The following is a 17,937-nucleotide window of genomic DNA, read 5'->3' on the forward strand; positions in this document are numbered from 1 at the left end:
TTCGTCGCCTAGAGCTATTTGTAAAAATAGTAAAAAGATGGGATGCCAATGAATAAATCATAAAAAAAATTATCTTGGCATGACCACATTAAGCCAGACGAAATATCCCAAACATCACATGAACGTGGCCGTTGTATTTTGTTAACCTAAGTTTAAGACATTACGCAAATCCAGGCATTACGGAGTGAAAAAGAAGAGCGCGGGAGAGAGATCTGAGAAACACTAATATTATTCCAAGGATGCGGTCTCACGTCCCTAGGCAAATATTCCAGGCAGAGATAAACTCACTCCAATCTCTTTTAAATCCTTTTCTTGCAGTAGCTGTAGAGGGTCAATAAAATTCTGCTTGATGGTGATATCTAGGGAATCTTTCACTTCTGCCATCTGCTTCATGCTTTCTCCCACATCGATCAGCGCAGCACCTTGTAAAGAAGAAACAACAGTCGTGTATCATATCGGGGAGGATTTATTAAAAAAAAAAAAGATTCAGCAGCTTTCTAACAGAAACTTAAAAGGCTTATTTTCATTTTAAGAAGCAGCAGGCAAAGAGAGAGGCCGTATTTCGTCACGCTCCTGCCTCCACGCTCTTCGCATCTTGCATCTCTGTTAGGTCCTCTGCTCAGGCAGGGACCCGCCCTTTTCTTAACAATCCAGATTTATGAAGTGCCGCTTGCAAGAACTACATAAACAATGCTGCGTGGCTGCAGAAGCTCACCGAAGGTGGAGTCCTCTCCCAGTTCTCCCCCGTATCGGAGCATACAGTCCCCAAGTAATCCTTCGGTCTGTGGGTATCCTGTGTCCTTGACTTGCCCTCGGATCTTGGAGACCGTGTTCAGCATTCCTAGTTTAGCTCTGTAGGCTTTAAAAGAGAGAGATTCATATTGAAAAGCTTAAAAAGATATACCGGGATTTCTATATGTCTGGAGAACATTTCTGCTCGTTGACTTCATGTCTCCAGAGCTGGAACGTTACTCTGTTATGCAGCCACCGTACAGCAAGTTGTCACCAACTTCATCCAGACCCATGGGGGCATTAATGGACTCCACAGGACAGGCAGTCCTCAACTTATGACCACAACTGAGCCCTGATTTTGTTGTTGTTAAGCAAGACAGTGGTTAAGTGAGTTTTGCCCCGTTTAACGACTCTGCTTGCCACAGTTGTTAAGTGAATGGCCCCCGTTGTCAGGTTAATAACATGGCTGTTAAGTGACTTTGCTTGTCAGAAGGATACAAAAGAGGATCACATGACCCCGGGATACTGCAACCATCATAAATACAAGTCAGTTGCCAAGCTTCCAGATTCTGATCACATGCTGCAATGGTCATAAGTGTGAAAAAATGGTCATAAGTCACTTTTTTTCAGTCCCTTTGTAACTTTGAATGGTGACTAAGCGAACTGTTGTAAGTCAACGCACAACGTAAGTATATATGGGTGGTCCTCGCCTTAAGACCACAATTGGGAGCGGAATTTCTGTCGCCAAGCAAGGCCGTCATTAAGTGAGTCGCACCCAATTTTACGACCCTATTGCCATGGGGCTAAGCCAGGGGTCTTCAAACTTGGCCCCTTCATGACTTGTGGACTTCAACTCCCAGAATTCCTCGCCAGCGTGCCAGGCTGAGGAATTCTGGGAGTTGAAGTCCCCAAGTCATAAAAGGGCCAAGTTTGAAGACCCCTGGGTTAAGCAAACCATTGCAGCCGTTGAGTGAATCACAAGGTTGTTAAGTGAATCTGACTTCGCCCATTGATTTTGCTCATCAGAAGCTGGCTGGCCACTTTTCCCAGTGTCGTCGTAACTGTGACGGCCATTAAATGAATGATTGCAAACTGAGGACTACCCCTAAACAGTAAGTAAAAATACAGCCAATAAAACTGCTACAACATAAAAACACATCTGTAGAAAAACCAACGAAGCTGTGGGGCACAGATCTGATGGATTGGTTCGCAAAGATGCTCGGTCGTTCGAAACATCTGGAACTCACAGAAAATATCTTGTTCCTACCTGGGTTAGGTTGGAGATATTCTGTAGCTTTGGATAAGAGTTCTGCCACCGCCTTGCCAGTGACATCGATTTTCTGCAAGAAGAAAATGAAACATCTTTAGGCGGGCTGTGCAAATCATTTTTCAATCGGAGTCATTTTTTTTAACTCAATACTTCCCATTTTACTTCCTAAATGAGAAACGAGCAGTTCTGAAACACTTCTAAGGTGGTTGAAACGACGCCCATTGGACACGGGTCAAGATGCTGGATTCAAAAGAATTCAATTTTGAACCATCGCTCATCTTTAACAATATATGACGGGGACTGTTTCTTTCATACATTACACGCAAATTTGTGCCAAGCTGGTGTCCTCTAGCTAGACCTTTTCCTAGCTATGGCCTATTTTAGAAAAAGGGCCTCTCAAGTTATAATTAGAAATAAATACCTTGCAATTAGCAGCCCGTATGGCAGACCTGCCTTACCTTCTCCATCTCTTGAAAGTCTCCATCAAGTTTTGTCCCTTCTGCTCCACTGATCTTCTCGCTGAAAAGCTGCAGGAGGAAAAGAATAACGATAAACCACCGCACCAAAGGACTCGCCATCAGGGAAAAAGGCTGATAGAACTCATATGCCCAAGGAAAACCAAGAATCTTCCTTAAACCCTGGAAACAGCATACCTAGCATATGTTTCATTACAACCAGTGGAAACACGATTGTAAAGAAAAACCCTAACTCATTCCCTTTGCTCCTCAGAAAGGCTGGCCTTTGGCTTTCAGCCACAACATCTTTCTGGAGATGAGACCTTGTATCACCAACTTATGTTTCAATGCTATAAACCAGTGATGGCGAACCTTTTAGAGACCGAGTGCCCAAACTGCAACCCAAAAGCCACTAATTTATCACCAGGTGCCAGGCAGTGCTGTGGAGTCGGAGTCGAGGAGTCGGAGGAAATTTTGGGTACCTGGAGTTGGAGTCAGAGTCGGAGTCGGAAGTACAAAAAAACTGAGAAGTCGGAGTCGGAACATTTATCTACCAACTCCATAGCCCTGGCTGTGGAGTCGGAGTCGAAGTCGAGGAGTCGGAGGAAATTTTGGGTACCTGGAGTCGGAGTCGGAAGTACAAAAAACTGAGGAGTCGGAGTCGGAACATTTATCTACCGACTCCACAGCCCTGGTGCCAGGTGGACGCGGCCCACTGGGTGGGCGTGGCTGTGGTGGTCATGGCAGACTGCTTGGGTGTGGCCAAGGTGGGCATGGTCACCTCAATGCTGCTCGTGGGGAGGGATGCCTGTGCGGAGGTGGGCAGGGGGGTCTCTGGCAGGTGGGGCGGCGGGCAGAAGGCTCGTCCTGGGGGGTGAGGCGAGGCAGGGCAGGGTGCCATTGTCGCAGGGCAAGGCGAGGCAGGGGCCGGGGTGGCTGCTGACTGATACCATCGGCCCCCACGCACAGAGGCCAGCGAGCGCATGGGGGCCGACGGTGTCTGTCAGCAGCCGTAGCCCGCCGCCAGCAGTTCAGAGAAGCCGCCTCTGAGCTGGATGGCTGGCCGACAGCTGAGGAGGTGATGCAGTGGGTCGTGCCCAGGAAAAGGAGAGCATGCGCAGCCAGGAGGGATGGGACGGGCGGGAGGGAGGGAAACCAGCCATGCCAGGATGCATCCAGCCACGTGGGACTTCGGCGAGTTAGTGCCTGGCTGGTTGAAGAGCGACGGTTGCCATCTCCGGGGCATGGCGTGCGTGCCCACAGAGAGGGCTCTGAGTGCCGCCTCTGGCACGCGTGCCATAGGTTCGCCACCACGGCTATAAACTAATCTTGTTTGTGCATCTCCTGAAATCCTGGGCCCCAAAGAGAAAAAGACTTCAGCCCCTCTCCACCAGGAATCAGCACTCAGATCAGCATAGGTTAACTCCAAGGTCAACTTCAGACCAACAATCAAGTAGGCAACACCCCAGTCAAGAAACTGCCCAAGAGCCATTAGTAAACAGCCCAACCAAGAATCCCTAAGACCACCCATCCAGACAGGCAAGACACCAGAATATAAACCAACAGCAAAACCCCACTCCTTACCAGCACTGATGATGTTACCTAGTTAGGGTAACGCAAAGTCTGCAAGAAACCAAGCAAGCTCAGAGGGCACCAAGGACCCCTCGCTATTTAGTGTATCATGTATGCGCACGCTTTGTATCACACAGGCCGCTTTGTCAGAAAAGGGAATTCCCATGTCAGATGCAGAAGGAGACTTATCTCCCCTCCCCAGCTTATCTTCCTGGCCTGCCCCCTCCCCTTTATCACTTTTGGGCCTCTACTGTTACCAGCTCCACCTCCAAACCACACCAGGTTGTAGCAGATGTTTCCTCAAGTCAAAGATCTTCAGGTTTCTATGAGCAATAAGAGTGTCTGGCCCCTTGTCCCACCCACATCACACACCCCTCCGTTAAATGTCTTCTACTCACAACTCACAGCAGTAACTATGGGCCGTTACAATAAATGCACAATTTGTGCAAGCCAGACCAATGAAAAGCAGTCCATTTCCTCTTTTTGGAGACCACCATTATGTGTGTGTGTGTGTGTGTGTGTGTGTGTGTGTGTGTGTGTGTGTGTGTGTGTGTGTGTGTGTGTGTGTGTGTGTGTGTGTGTGNTACTAAGATGGCTATTTGGAGTGTGTACTGCACCAGTCCTTCCTTCTCATTAGGTGGCCAAAGTATTTGAGTTTCAACTTCAGAATGAGGTGGCTGGATGGAGTCACTGAAGCAGTAGGCGTGAGCTTCAATGGACTCCAGAAGATGGTAGAGGACAGGAAGGCTTGGAGGAACGTTGTCCATGGGGTCGCGATGGGTCCGACACGACTTCACAATTAACAACAACAACAACAACTGCACCAGTGACAGTACAAAAGGCCAGCTCCATTTATTTAGAAGCACTCATCTGCAGTTAATATACTCAACCTGGCAAACATAATTCTTAGAATTGTGTTTCCTCAATGCTGTCTCTCAAGCTGGGGTTAATGGCGGCCATTAATCTTGTTATGTTAAGTCAAGTCAACAATCACAAGCCCCGGGGAGCAGTTTACTTCAAAGTTACCAGGTAACACCTTGTAAGCACATTCTCACAGATACAATAATAAAAGTGACATCATACTTGCGATGAGAACCAGGAAGCTAACCTGGGACTTTCAGCTTCTGGAGACAGTCACGAATATGCCCGTTTGTCCAAGATAATAATAATAATAATAATAATAATAATAATAATAATAATAATAATAATAATAATAATAATAATAATAATAATAATAATAATAATAATAATAATAGTAGTAGTAGTAGTAGTAGTAGTAGTAGTAGTAGTAGTAGTAGTAGTTGTAGTAAAGTTGGAAGGGACCTTGAAGGTCATCTAGTCCAACCCCCTGCTCAGGCAGGAAACCCTATACCATTTCAGGCAAATGGCTGTCCAGTCTCTTCTTAAAAACTTCCAGTGTTGGAGCATTCACCACTTCTGGAGGCAGGTTGTTCCACTGGTTAATTGTTTAACTGTCAGGAAGTTTCTCCTTAGTTCTAGGTTGCTTCTTCTCTCCTTGATTAGTTTCCATCCGTTGCTTCTTGTCCTGCCTTCAGGTGCTTTGGAGAATAGCTTGACTCCCTCTTCTTTGGGGCAGCCCCTGAGATATTGGAACACTGCTATCATGTCCCCCCTCATCCTTCTCTTCGTTAAACTAGACATACCCAATTCCAGCAGCCGTTCCTTATACTGTATGCTTTAGCCTCCAATCCCCTAATCACCATGCCAATCATATTTTCACCTCTGCTGTCTGCATTCTATTCATTGTTCACTCCATTGTGTTTCTAATTATTATTTCTATGAATGTATTTTGTTATCTAATCTTTGGGGAAAAAACAGTTTGGGGTTGCTGTTTGGAAACCTGAAGACTATGAGCCGGCGTGAAGTCAATTGGGTGACTTTGAGCCTGTCACTGTTTCTTAGCCCTAGGAAGGCGAAACCACTTACAAAAACTTGCCAAAAAACTGCAGGAAGAAATCGAGGCAGAATCAAACACACACACACACACACACACACACACACACACACCCCTCTGGAAAAAGCTCTAATGCTAGGAAGGCCCAGTTGCCTTTTGAAAAAGCACCTTTGGGACAACCATGATTTGGAAGTTTGAGAATCTCCCCAGACAACTGAATGGATAATATCCTCAACATCATCACACCATTGAAAGAGCTGAAAAACCAGGTTAGGGACAGATTGTCACAAAGACAATCTACCAATGTGGCTTGCTAGGAGTGGAAACCAACTTAATGGCCCATAATGAAAGAATGAATCAACCAGTCAAAGGTTACCTAAGGCTGGTCAACGACTGAAATGCAGGAATGTGAACATAAACCAGTGGGATAATGACTATCCTGAGCCCTAATATCATTGGCAACGGGGTCTTGTAACTTTGTACTTGCCCATTTATTTGTGTCTGCTCAGAAATAAACCCCACTGAGCTTCTGCGGCACGCAGCCAAGCTCTATAGGAAAATCCTTTCCCCTTTTTAAAAGAGCTTTTGTTGTGCTTAGGCAAATATCACCTCCTTGCTAAAGGCAAGGGAAAGAACATTTGAGATAGAGACCTCGGAGAAAATGTGGGCTTAATCTTGAAGCTCGTAGCAACTCTACCCACACAATAACATTGCCCATACTTCTGGCCACCACAATGTTAGCCCTTGAATATTTGATTGCCTCTTTGGGGAAAAAAATCTGTTATTTGAAAACTTGCAAAGTGATTTTTTTTTTAAAGGAAGAAGAAGAAAGTGGAGTTTCTCCAGCCCCTGTAGCCATGACATGATGGGAAAAGATTTTAACAAAAGGGCCACAAGGTTGCAACAACATGAGCCTGTTGTTTGCTACAAGAGAGAAGCAACACTAAGCAAGACTCCTTGGACACAATGTTAAGATTGACAGCAAACTTTTGTGGTGGAAACCAGAGAGCAACAATATAGCCTTTCAAAGGCTTTCTTCTCCCTTTTATTTCTCTACTTCCCAAATCAAGCTGGGATCATATATATTTTTTGCTTCTGTTTGGCCTAGGTACGAGCTCACCATTTCCCCCTTTCTGTTCTTGAGCTGGAGACAAAAGACAAACATTAAAAAAAAATAAATACTCAAGAGATCTAATTTGGCCAAATCCCGCTACGGTCCCGTAAATAAACATCTTCTTATAAGTAGCTTCTAAAAAAAGCTGGTTGATGTTTTACTCTGTTTTCACAGCTTGGCAACTGGAAAAAGAAACTTTGCACAAAAGAGATGTAAAACAAAATGTGTTTTCGAAACCAAAAGTAGATTTGAGAAGACACGTTTGTGACCTGTACATTTTACTCAAGTTTATTAATTTTAAGATGGTAAATGACCCCCAAGGAGCTGATAGCTGATAGCAAGTGTTGGGTGCACTGGGCTCCAAAGAAAACGCTCGTGAATTAATATTTGTGGGATGCAGTGGGAACCTGTATGGAGAAGCAACTTATGCAATTACAATACTGGAGAGAAAGGCTACTGCAAAAACTGAAGAGTTTCTCCATCAAGCAGAAGCACTAGTCCAGGGCTTTTCAACCTTTTCACCCATTGTGCCACTTTTAGGATAAGGCAATATCCGAGTACCACCAGTCGCCTAGCAAGGTGTCAAAAACTTGATGACCAAAAAAAAAGGAAAAAAGTGATAAAGTACAGGTAGTCCTCAACTTACAACAGTTCGCTTAGTGACTGTTCGAAGTTACAATGGCACTGAAAAAAGTGCCCCCCAAGCCACAGCCGAGCAAGACACCTGCCTGCCCGCCCAGCGGCGCTCTTCCTCCTGTCCGAGGATTTCATTGTTGTGAGCATTTCTGTTGAGGATTGGCAGCGGGGGTGGGGTGGGGGGTGTTTGGTTTTTATTCCCCCCCCGTCTGCTGGGTGGTTGCAGCAGGTTTTGGTCACTTCACATGACCCTGGGACACTGTGACCGTCATAAATATGAATCAGTTGCCAAGCATTTGAATGTAAATCACAAGACCCTGGAGATGCTGCAACATTCCAGCTGATCGGCGCTTCTTCTGGGCTCAGCAGAAGCGCCAGGATCAGTGCCGAGCTCCAGCTGGAGCCTGGCGCTGATCCTGGCACTTCCCCTGAGCCTTGACAGCCCTGCAGCTCCAGCCATCTCTCACTCAGGCTTGTGAGGTGCTGCCACCAGTTCAGTTCGTTCCCCTCCCCCGCTACCAGTTTTCTAGGATGGTCGCGTACCACCTGCCAGGTGCCAATGTATCACAGGTGGTACCCGTGCCACTGGTTGAAAAGCCCTGATCTAGACAATCAGGTGTAGACAACCAGGGTCTGGGAACAAGATCCCATCTCTTTTGAAGATGGAGATTTTTCTAGAACCAACACCTACAGAAGATGCTCAAGGCCATAAGGTTGTGTGTTCTTCCCTCTCATCACTCATCATCTAAAGCAGTGCTCTAGAGTCAATCAATAAACCTTTTGAGTCAATAAATGTACTTTACGGATACAAGCGTGTTCTGGGCACCCTCACAAAATGGCACCCCTAATAGCACAAAATAATTTCCATCAGGAATTTTGCTGCAGCCTTAGGGCCTGAGCTGAGTTCCTCCCATTTGGCCTTTCCCATCCAAGCTGTGATCAGCCTGAATTTGATTGCAGGTTATTGTTTTTGCTTGCCTCGAAGTATATCTGAACGCAGCGTTGGCTCATGGGTGGAGTAGAGCTGGCACCTTGAGCTGTTACCACAGCTATGAGCTCTCTGTGTAACCGAAGCCTTTGGCTGGGTAATAATATTCTGCCACAGAGATTCTTCCTCTTAATTTCTAAACGGCATGCCCTGACATCTTTGTGGGCTGCTGAAGAATGACAAGCATGCTTACAGCAACAAATAAAATAACGAAAGATTCTCGGGAACCTTAGATATCCACCTGCCACAAGGAAAGACTACCTGCAGTCATAAACGGTTCTTCTTTCTCTGAAGTTTGTAGGATCCCAATTCCACGGTCCATAAGTAGGTGATTTGGGTGGCCTCAATTCAATCAGAATAGAGTTGGAAGGGACCTTGGAGGTCTTCTAGTCCAACCCCCTGTTCAAGCAGGAGACTCTATACCAGGGGTAGGCAACCTTGGCTCTTTTATGACTCGTGGACTTCAATTCCCAGAATTCCTGAGCCAGCCACGCTGAGGGGAAAGGGAGAGGTTCCCAAGCTGAGCCATGCTGGCTCAGGAATTCTGGGAGTGGAAGTCCACAAGTCATGAAGGGGCCATAGTTCCCCCATGCTGGCTGAGGAATTCTGGGAGTTGAAGTCCCCAAGTCATGAAGGGGCCATAGTTCCCCCATGCTGGCTGAGGAATTCTGGGAGTTGAAGTCCCCAAATCATGAAGGGGCCATAGTTCCCCCATGCTGGCTCAGGAATTCTGGGAGTTGAAGTCCACAAGTCATAAAAGAGCCAAGGTTGCCTACCCTTGGCCTATACCATTCCAGACAAGTGGCTGTCCAATCTCTTCTTAAAATCCTCCAGTGATGGTGCACCCACAACTTCTGAAGGCAAGCCATTCTACTGATGAACTGTTCTAACTATCAGTGCCAGCGGTGCATGTGTTATGTACAGAACAGTTGGGTCCGTGTAGCTAAAACCATGATTTAAAAGGGCTCTCAGACTGCTTGCATTAATATAGCTGATACAACACTCAGGCCTTGCCGGGGTGGGTTAAGAAGCAAAATTTAACCATTGGGACAACCTTTTTGATAAGATGGAGCAGACAGACAAAGGGGCCTTTGATTCAGGAGGGACTCAAGCATGATTCTCTGGCTTCTTATTTTCTACCAGGCAGTGCTGTCGCAATGTGTATCTATCACAAACCTTGCCTGTCCCATCTCTAGAAAAAAATACATCAATCTTCAAGTATACGGCCTAAGAACCTGCTTCCCAGTTTGCCCCTTGCTAAATTGCAAAACAGCGTACCTTCCAAAGAGAGACAGGCTGCCTCCCATTTCAAAGAGTTTTTCTTCGACAATTAAACAAGCCAGAAGCTGCTGGTGGAAAATAAAAAAAGGAATACTGGACTGCAGCCATCCCCACTCCCCCTTTCTTATTTTCTAAGCATGCCTATTTGTTTTATTCTTCTCCTCTAAGCCTGTGTACAGCAGCAATCACAATAATAAATCAAAACAATAGCAAAACAGCCCATTTATAAAATGTGCTGTGAAAACTCAAGTAAATCATGATAGTTTAGTATATATCCTGTCAACCCAGGCCTAGATTTCTTATTTTTTTATTTCAATTGTAACGAGCTTATGAACAATTTGAGAAACTCTCGATTATTGCCAGGTGGGTCCAAGAAGACTTTTAAAAAATATTTGGGAACTTGGCCTCAAAGACTTTATAACTTTCTCACTCCACATTCTGTGAATAAGGCAAGCGTGTTTAGTGGGGAACTCGGTTAAGGATTAAGTTTAAAAGGAGCCCTTGCAGTTTGGCAGCTCCATAAATAAAATATTGTAGCAGACATCCATAAACACAGCCTGGAATGCTAAAAATGCAATATGCTTCCCAGTCTAAAAATCTGATTAGGGCTGGGGGAAAAAGATCCTCGTGTGGAAACTCCATGTACAAAAAAAAAAGAGATTCAATCTGCTAACAGTGCATCCAATGTACATCAGTTCCTAACAATGCATATCAAATGTTGAATTAGCTTATGATCTACAGGTAGTCCTCGATTTACAACAGTTCATTTAGTGACCGTTTGAAGTTACAACAGCGCTGAAAAAAGTGACTTATGACCATTTTTCACACTTATGACCGTTGCAGCATCCCCATTGGTCATGTGATTTACATTGGGATGCTTGACAACTGACTCACATTTAGGAAGGTCGCAGTGTCTTGGGATCACATGATCCCCTTTGGCGAGATTCAATGGGGAAGCCAGATTCACTTAACAGTCGTGTGTCTAATTTAACAACTAACAAAATGAAATTCAATGGTGAAAAAAGTAAGGTTCTACATTTAGGCAAGAAAAACCAAATGTACAGGTATAGTATAGGGGGTACCTTGCTCAATAGTAGTAACTGTGAGAGGGATCTCGGAGTCCTAGTGGACAATCCCTTAAATATGAGCCAGCCGTGTGCTGCAGCTGCCAAAAAAGCCAACTCAGTGCTGGGCTGCATTAACAGAGGGAAGAACAAGTGAAGTATTAATACCACTTTACAATGCCTTAGTAAGACCACACCTGGAATACTGCATCCAGTTTTGGTCACCACGATGTAAAAAAGATGCTGAGACTCTAGAAAGAGTACAGAGAAGAGCAACAAAGATGATTAGGGGACTGGAGGCTAAAACATATAAGGAATGGCTGCTGTAATTGGGTATGTCTAGTTTAACGAAGAGAAGGATGAGGGGGGACATGATAGCAGTGTTCCAATATCTCAGGGGCTGCCCCAAAAAAGAGGGAGTCAAGCTATTCTCCAAAGCGCCTGAAGGCAGGACGAGAAGCAACGGATGGAAACTGATCAAGGAGAGAAGCAACCTAGAACTAAGGAGAAACTTCCTGACAGTTAGAACAATTAACCAGTGGAACAACCTGCCTCCAGAAGCGGTGAATGCTCCAACACTGGAAGTTTTCAAGAAGAGACTGGACAGCCATTTGTCCGAAATGGTGTAGGGTTCCTGCCTGAGCAGGGGGTTGGACTCGATGACCTCCAAGGTCCCTTCCAACTTTATTATTATTATTATAACTGCAGTGATTCACTTAACAACTGTGGCAACAAAAATCGTAAAATGGGGCAAAGCTCACTTAACAAAGTTTTCACTTAAGAGACCACAACTGAGCCCAAAATTTCTATTGCTACGTTGAGGACTCATTGCATAGTCAGAAGAAGCACATTCTCCTTGTCTCAGAATGTTCTCCACGAATGGAAACGCTAAGCAGCAACTGAAAGCCATTTTTTGTGCTTCGGAAATAATAAAAAGGGCAACACACAGATGAAACATAGAACCAAAGGAAAACTTTTTACATAAAGACTTGCAGGAAGTCTCTTTTCCCCTCAGGGTACAAAACATGTCTCACGTGACAAGCCTACTTGCCTTCAAGATGCTCTACTACCCAATCCAATTTCTGATGACACTGTAGCCCGCAATTATGTTTCAATGTGTAGGCTCAGAATGAACACGTAAAAAGATATTTTCACCAGTGTCAACCGGTCCGGGGGACGTGATGTTCCATCTAAATTGCATTTTGCTGCTCCCTAATTTAATTTCAAGATTCAAACCTCTCGCAGGCACAAAATGTTCCAGATTGTCTTGCACAAAGCTCAAATAAAGTACTGTAAATGGGCACTCAGCAATCAATCCTAGCTAGAGAAAGCAAGCCTCACTTTCTGGATTTCCACCTGAACGGTGACCTCATTTCTATATCTCAATCGGGTCATTCCAATCTTGGTCCTGAACAATGCGCCTCAAGTCAACTTCTGATTTCTCAATAAACAAAAGCCAAGAGAGAGATATGTATATATATATATATATATATATATATATATATATATATATATATATATATATATATAGAGAGAGAGAGAGAGAGAGAGAGAGAGAGAGAGAGAGAGAGAGAGAGAGATAAGGAGAGATAGATAGATAGAGATAGATAGAGATATAGAGGGAGGGAGGGAGGGAGAGAGGGAGGGAGAGAGAGAGAGAGAGAGATCTCCAAAAATGTGGATCTCTGGTTTTTTCCATTTTTGCCAGCAGGATAGTAATTATTAGTAAATCAGCATCTCTACCCATAAATTAGCACGTACATATTTTACACAAAGCTATGCTTTTTATTCTTGCGACTGTGTCAGGGGCTACCTCATCTACGTGTCCAGCTATCTATGACTCAGCAGTGTAATGAATCCAGGACAACCCACGGAGAATATTTTATACTCTTGAGATGCATTACAGAGTTATTGTATGCGCGTTGCTCGGCTCTTTGCTTACGTTGTGGTTAGTCAAACTTCATGAATAATGCCTCTTTTGTTCTTGACCTCAGAAAAGAGGCATAACAGCTGCCCCATTCAGATGAGTACGGTAACTTACTTGTGGAATAAGCAGTAACGTTTCTTTTAAAAAACGGGACCCAGGAAAGTCAAACAACTTACATCTAAACCTCTGGGGACAGTCAAGAGAAAAGGGCAGCACCGGTTTAATTTTGAAGACTGTTTTCCATCACAGCTTCCGACGTCATTTATAAAATAAATTTGAAAAAGAAAACCCGGTTCTCTCAAAAGCATGGCTTGGGTTACCTGTTTTATTAAGCCAGTGTTTCCTAACATTATGTGGCTTTCAACTCCCAGAATTCTGTGCTGATGCTGACTGTGGAATTCTGGGAATGGAGGTTCACACATTTGGAAATTGCTTTGGTTGAGAAACAGTATACTAAGACAGGGGTCCCCAACCCCCGGTCCGTGGACCGGTACCGGGCCATGGCATGCCAGCAACCGGTCCGCGCAAACACGCGAAGCGGGATGCAGGTAGCACACAATGTATATGCTGCCCATCCCGCTGTCATGGATAGCTGTCATGTTCATTCTCCCTCATATTCCTTCTGAATGGAATTTGAAGCATTGAACGGGTGTCAAAATGATTAAGGCTTAATGTCTGTATCAGAACGTCTAATTATTATTATTTTTTCCCAAAGGACATTTACAATGAACAAATAGTTACTGTAAGAACTGAGTTTGGAAAAAAACAGAGAGACTCAGAAAAGCAATGCGAGAAAGACAAGGGAGCATATTGTCTCTACGTTCACTTAATGTATACAAATGCAAGATTGGATGCAAGGTTGAACAATGGGGCAGTTGGAATGAAAATTGGAGGCTGAACCCCTAACAATTTGAGATACGCAGATGATGGCATTTTGTTGGCTGAAAATAAAGAGGATTAAGACGAGCTTGGGATGAAAGTTTAAAAAACTAGATTAATGATACACATTAGGTAGCCCAAAGTAACATCAACCACCAATGAAATGAACTCATGACAAGAAGATGACATATCATTTTGTCTTCCCGAGCTCAACAATAGTTAGTGTTCTGTACTCAAGGAATAAGGACAAGATTAAATTTATGGAGGAATGCAATGAAGGCCTGAGACGAGATTCAAAGAAGCAGACTTTCCAAGGATAACGTCCAATGTTGAAAATTAAACTTTGAGAGAAAGACAGGGAAGATAGATTTGGGATAATACTGGTAGTATCCGAAGTAGAACATCCAGATTCAGCCAGAGTTTCATTCCAAAAAGCATTAACCTTGTGAACTCTCAAGCTTCCTTCTTCCGTTATATATTCAAGATGGACAATATTTAATATTTATTTGCTACGTATATGTAGGGATGTATATGTTGTTCATAGTATGTTTAGGTGTGTGTCATGTATGTGTTTCACTTTGAGAGCGGGCAACTAAATCTCATTTTTGATGTGTGCCATTGTGCCCACAGTATAAAAATGACAATAAAGGTTATCTTATCTTATCATGGACTACAAGAAGAACCAATAAGTTAGTCCTACTATGACCAAAAATAAAAACTGTCTATTTCCCTAATCTAAAATAAAAGGTCAGCAACAGCTCACCATGGTCTGCAAATCCAGCTATTTGGTCAGGAAAAGCACTTGATAGCACATAATCAAGCAATCAATTAAACCCCCCTAAGACAAAGATTAGCAACAGATATTCACAGGCCTTCTGCATGTAATAACAATTATGATGAACTAGAAAAAAGTGATGTTTGACAAGATTGAAAGAAGCAAAAGATGAAAAAGGGCAAAGGATAATAAACGGAATGGACAGCATCAAAATCACAGGAACATCCTACAGACCAGGGATAGGTTGAGTTAAAGTTGAGGGCATTTAATTCATGTAGTCATCAGGACTGGGTCTGACTCAGTGCACTTTGACTGACTAGTCTGATACGCAAATACAGATTCTTTTACTGTACAACACTAATCTTTCCTTATCTAAGCACCAGATAAAGACTATTAGACCATCTCATACTTGTTAGCATATTAAAGACTAGAGGAAAATACTTTTCTACTTCCTTCAGATGCTAGAGATAACTATTGTCATTCTGCTTAAGAAAAGAAGAGACACTAACAGTATGCAACCCTTACATAGAATAGAATAGAATAGAATAGAATAGAATAGAATAGAATAGAATAGAATAGAATAGAATAGAATAGAAATTAGGAATAAGAAATAGAAATAGAAATAGAATAAGAAATAGAAATAGAAATAGAATAATAACTTTATTGTCACTTTGAATGTACACTAATTGGCATACATTAAAATGAAATTTCGTTGCATACAACTCTCAAAGTTATATTGACTGAGACACAGTGTGTCGTACAGGTTGGGGTCTCAGGCCAAGAAGGAATAAGGGTCTTCAAGATTCTGACTTTGTGTCAAATATTACTGGTCAGCCTAACCTAGCCCCCATTGGTTGTTTTAAGGATAAAACCTTCTCATTAAAAACTCCACATGAAGGTTGAGGATAAGCATAATCGAGATCAAAAAGTTAGACAGAAACCCAACTTTGAATGGCAGGTTTCTCTTTGCCCAGGTTTCATTTTACTAGCTTTTCACCCTGCAGAAATGGAGAGGGGGGGGGGGGAAACCAATTAAAATAGCTGTTCCCAATCGAGATGCTCCCCATAGATACAGACTTTAACTCCCAGAATTCCCCAGCCAGCATGATTGGCTGGAGAATTCTAAGAGTTTAAGTCCACATAGCTTAAAGTTGCAAAGAAGAAACGCAGTTCCAGGGTATCCCTTATTGGGGAAAAAAAATCCTATCCAGAAAAGAAAAGAAAAGCAACGCATAGGAACCTAGCCCCCACCAAGGGGCAACAGGGATCTAAAAATCAATGGAGAGATCACCTATCCAGCACCGGAGAAGAATATGATGAAGCAACACACCCTGATAAGGATTAAAGCAACAGAAACTGCAGTCCTTTGCAGCCAACTCATCACCCAGCCAACTCCATCACCTTCAAAGCAACGCGGCTCAACACCTCAAGTGAGAGAAGAGAAGCGAATTCCCAGATGGGCTTGCTGGGAAAGTAAACATGGAGGAGAGGAACTGGTTGCTATCCCTCCGTAAGCAGGACCGCCCCAAAGGCTGCTTGGGAATTCCTTTGGCCTCTAGCATCCCTTCACACATGCGACCTTCTCAAGAATATTTGAGAAAAAAAATATGTGAGCCCCCGTCTTTCGTACAAAGGCACAGAAATTTGTTCCAGCACTGAGCAGGTGAGGTTGCCAACTTGACTTTGCTCGGAGTTATGGAGACAATTCCTGGAGAATGAGGGTCCCTCCCAAGGGGAAGGGATAAAGTGTGTGTGTGTGTGTGTGTGTGTTTGTGTGTCTGTCTGTCTGTCTGTCTGTGTATATATATATACTTTATATTATATATATTATATATATAATATAATATAATATAATATAATATAATATAATATAATATAATATATAATATATAATATAATATAATATAATATAATATAATATAATATAATATAATATAATATAATATAATATAATATAATATAATAATATAATATAATATAATAATATTAGTATAGTATAATATAATATATTAGTATAGTATAGTATAGTATAGTATAGTATAGTATAGTATAGTATTAGTATAGTATAGAATAGTATAGAATAATATCATATCATATCATATCATATATTAGACGCAGATCTCAATTTATTCATTAGATTTCTTTGCCACCCGTCTCTAAATATCAAAAGGAAAAGTTGGCAGGAAAATCCAGTTCGGACAAGGCTACAGCCTCTCCTCCCTAACTTCCGCTCTATGCATCCTCCTCCAAGGATCTCTTTCACACAACCCGCTAGGCCATCGCTGGTTTAATCGTGGTTTACAGAGCAAACCCGCGGGAGGCACGTCCCACGCGGTGTTATCGTGCAGGAACCATCCCGTATGGGTTTACGCAGCAACAAACTCTACAGAGGGTTAACGCGTCGTGCGAGCCCAGTTACGGGGGGCGCCTGTGCCCTCACGCTCTCAGGTCTGCGAGGCGGGTTGCGTTTTTTAAACTCCCTTAGGGTTCCTCCGCGCTGGCTCTGCTCACCTGACTAGCTTTATGGAACTGCTTCTTCAGGCCCGCCACCGACATGCTCCCACCTCGGGACGTAGTAGCGGCGGCGGCGGCGGCGTAACTCCCAAGTCTCCAGTCCCCGCAAAGAGCAAAGGCCACTCCCGGGACGGGCTCCGTTCGCGAAAGGCTCCCTTCCCCACGCTCGGCGCCGCTCGCCGGAGGGATGCAACGCCGCGTTCCAAACACGCTCCAAACCTGCCAGCCCATTGGCCCGCGACGACCACTATGCAAATGCAGGGAGGGCTTCTCGCCCGCCTATTGGTCCATCCGCGGGAGCTATGCAAAACAGGAAAGCTCTCCGGGGCGCCTAGAGACCGCGCGGGGAGGGAGGGGAGCGACACGCGGGGAAGCTGCACGTCGGAAAGGGAAGACAGGTGGTAGTCGCGGGCGCGTGAGTGGGTGCACGCCTTATTCGAGCGCAAGAGCGTGGGCGATAGCCTCTCCCCTAGGAATAGGCACCCGTGGCAAGAAATATGTGTGCTTAGAGCTCAAAGCGTTGTTAGAGATCCTCCCCACACACGCCCACTTTATGGTACCTGTTTCTGTTGTTCCCCTCTGGAAGCAGGTTTTGAAGTATTTCTAGCAGGACTACCGGATTCTGTAATAGCTTTGTTCCCTAGGGACCCGTTCCGTGGAGAGAGGTTTTTCCGTGGACCGGAGGGTGCATGGTTTTGTGTACTGCCTGCATCCCGCAGATGGGGCTTTGCTTGTTTGTGTGGACTGGTTGCTGGCATGCCGTGGCCCGGTACTGGTCCAGGGATTGGGGGACTCCTCCCCTATACCATCAGTCT

General features: G+C 44.1%; 1 protein-coding gene across 1 annotated transcript; it reads right to left on the reverse strand.

Moving 5' to 3' along the window:
• Positions 1 to 288: 288 nt before the first annotated feature.
• Positions 289 to 17,221, reverse strand: LOC107302557 (endophilin-A3-like; the record flags this gene model as incomplete). Its single annotated transcript, XM_015831673.1, has 5 exons — positions 17,120 to 17,221; positions 2,461 to 2,529; positions 2,000 to 2,072; positions 716 to 859; positions 289 to 422 (listed from the first exon to the last, which is right to left on the reverse strand). Coding segments are annotated over exons 1-5 (465 nt in total), but the record flags the coding sequence as incomplete, so codon positions are not given.
• Positions 17,222 to 17,937: the final 716 nt, after the last annotated feature.

This window comes from Protobothrops mucrosquamatus, unplaced genomic scaffold, assembly GCF_001527695.2.
Source record: "Protobothrops mucrosquamatus isolate PMUCROS unplaced genomic scaffold, P.Mucros_1.0 scaffold_271, whole genome shotgun sequence".
NCBI lineage: Eukaryota > Metazoa > Chordata > Lepidosauria > Squamata > Viperidae > Protobothrops > Protobothrops mucrosquamatus.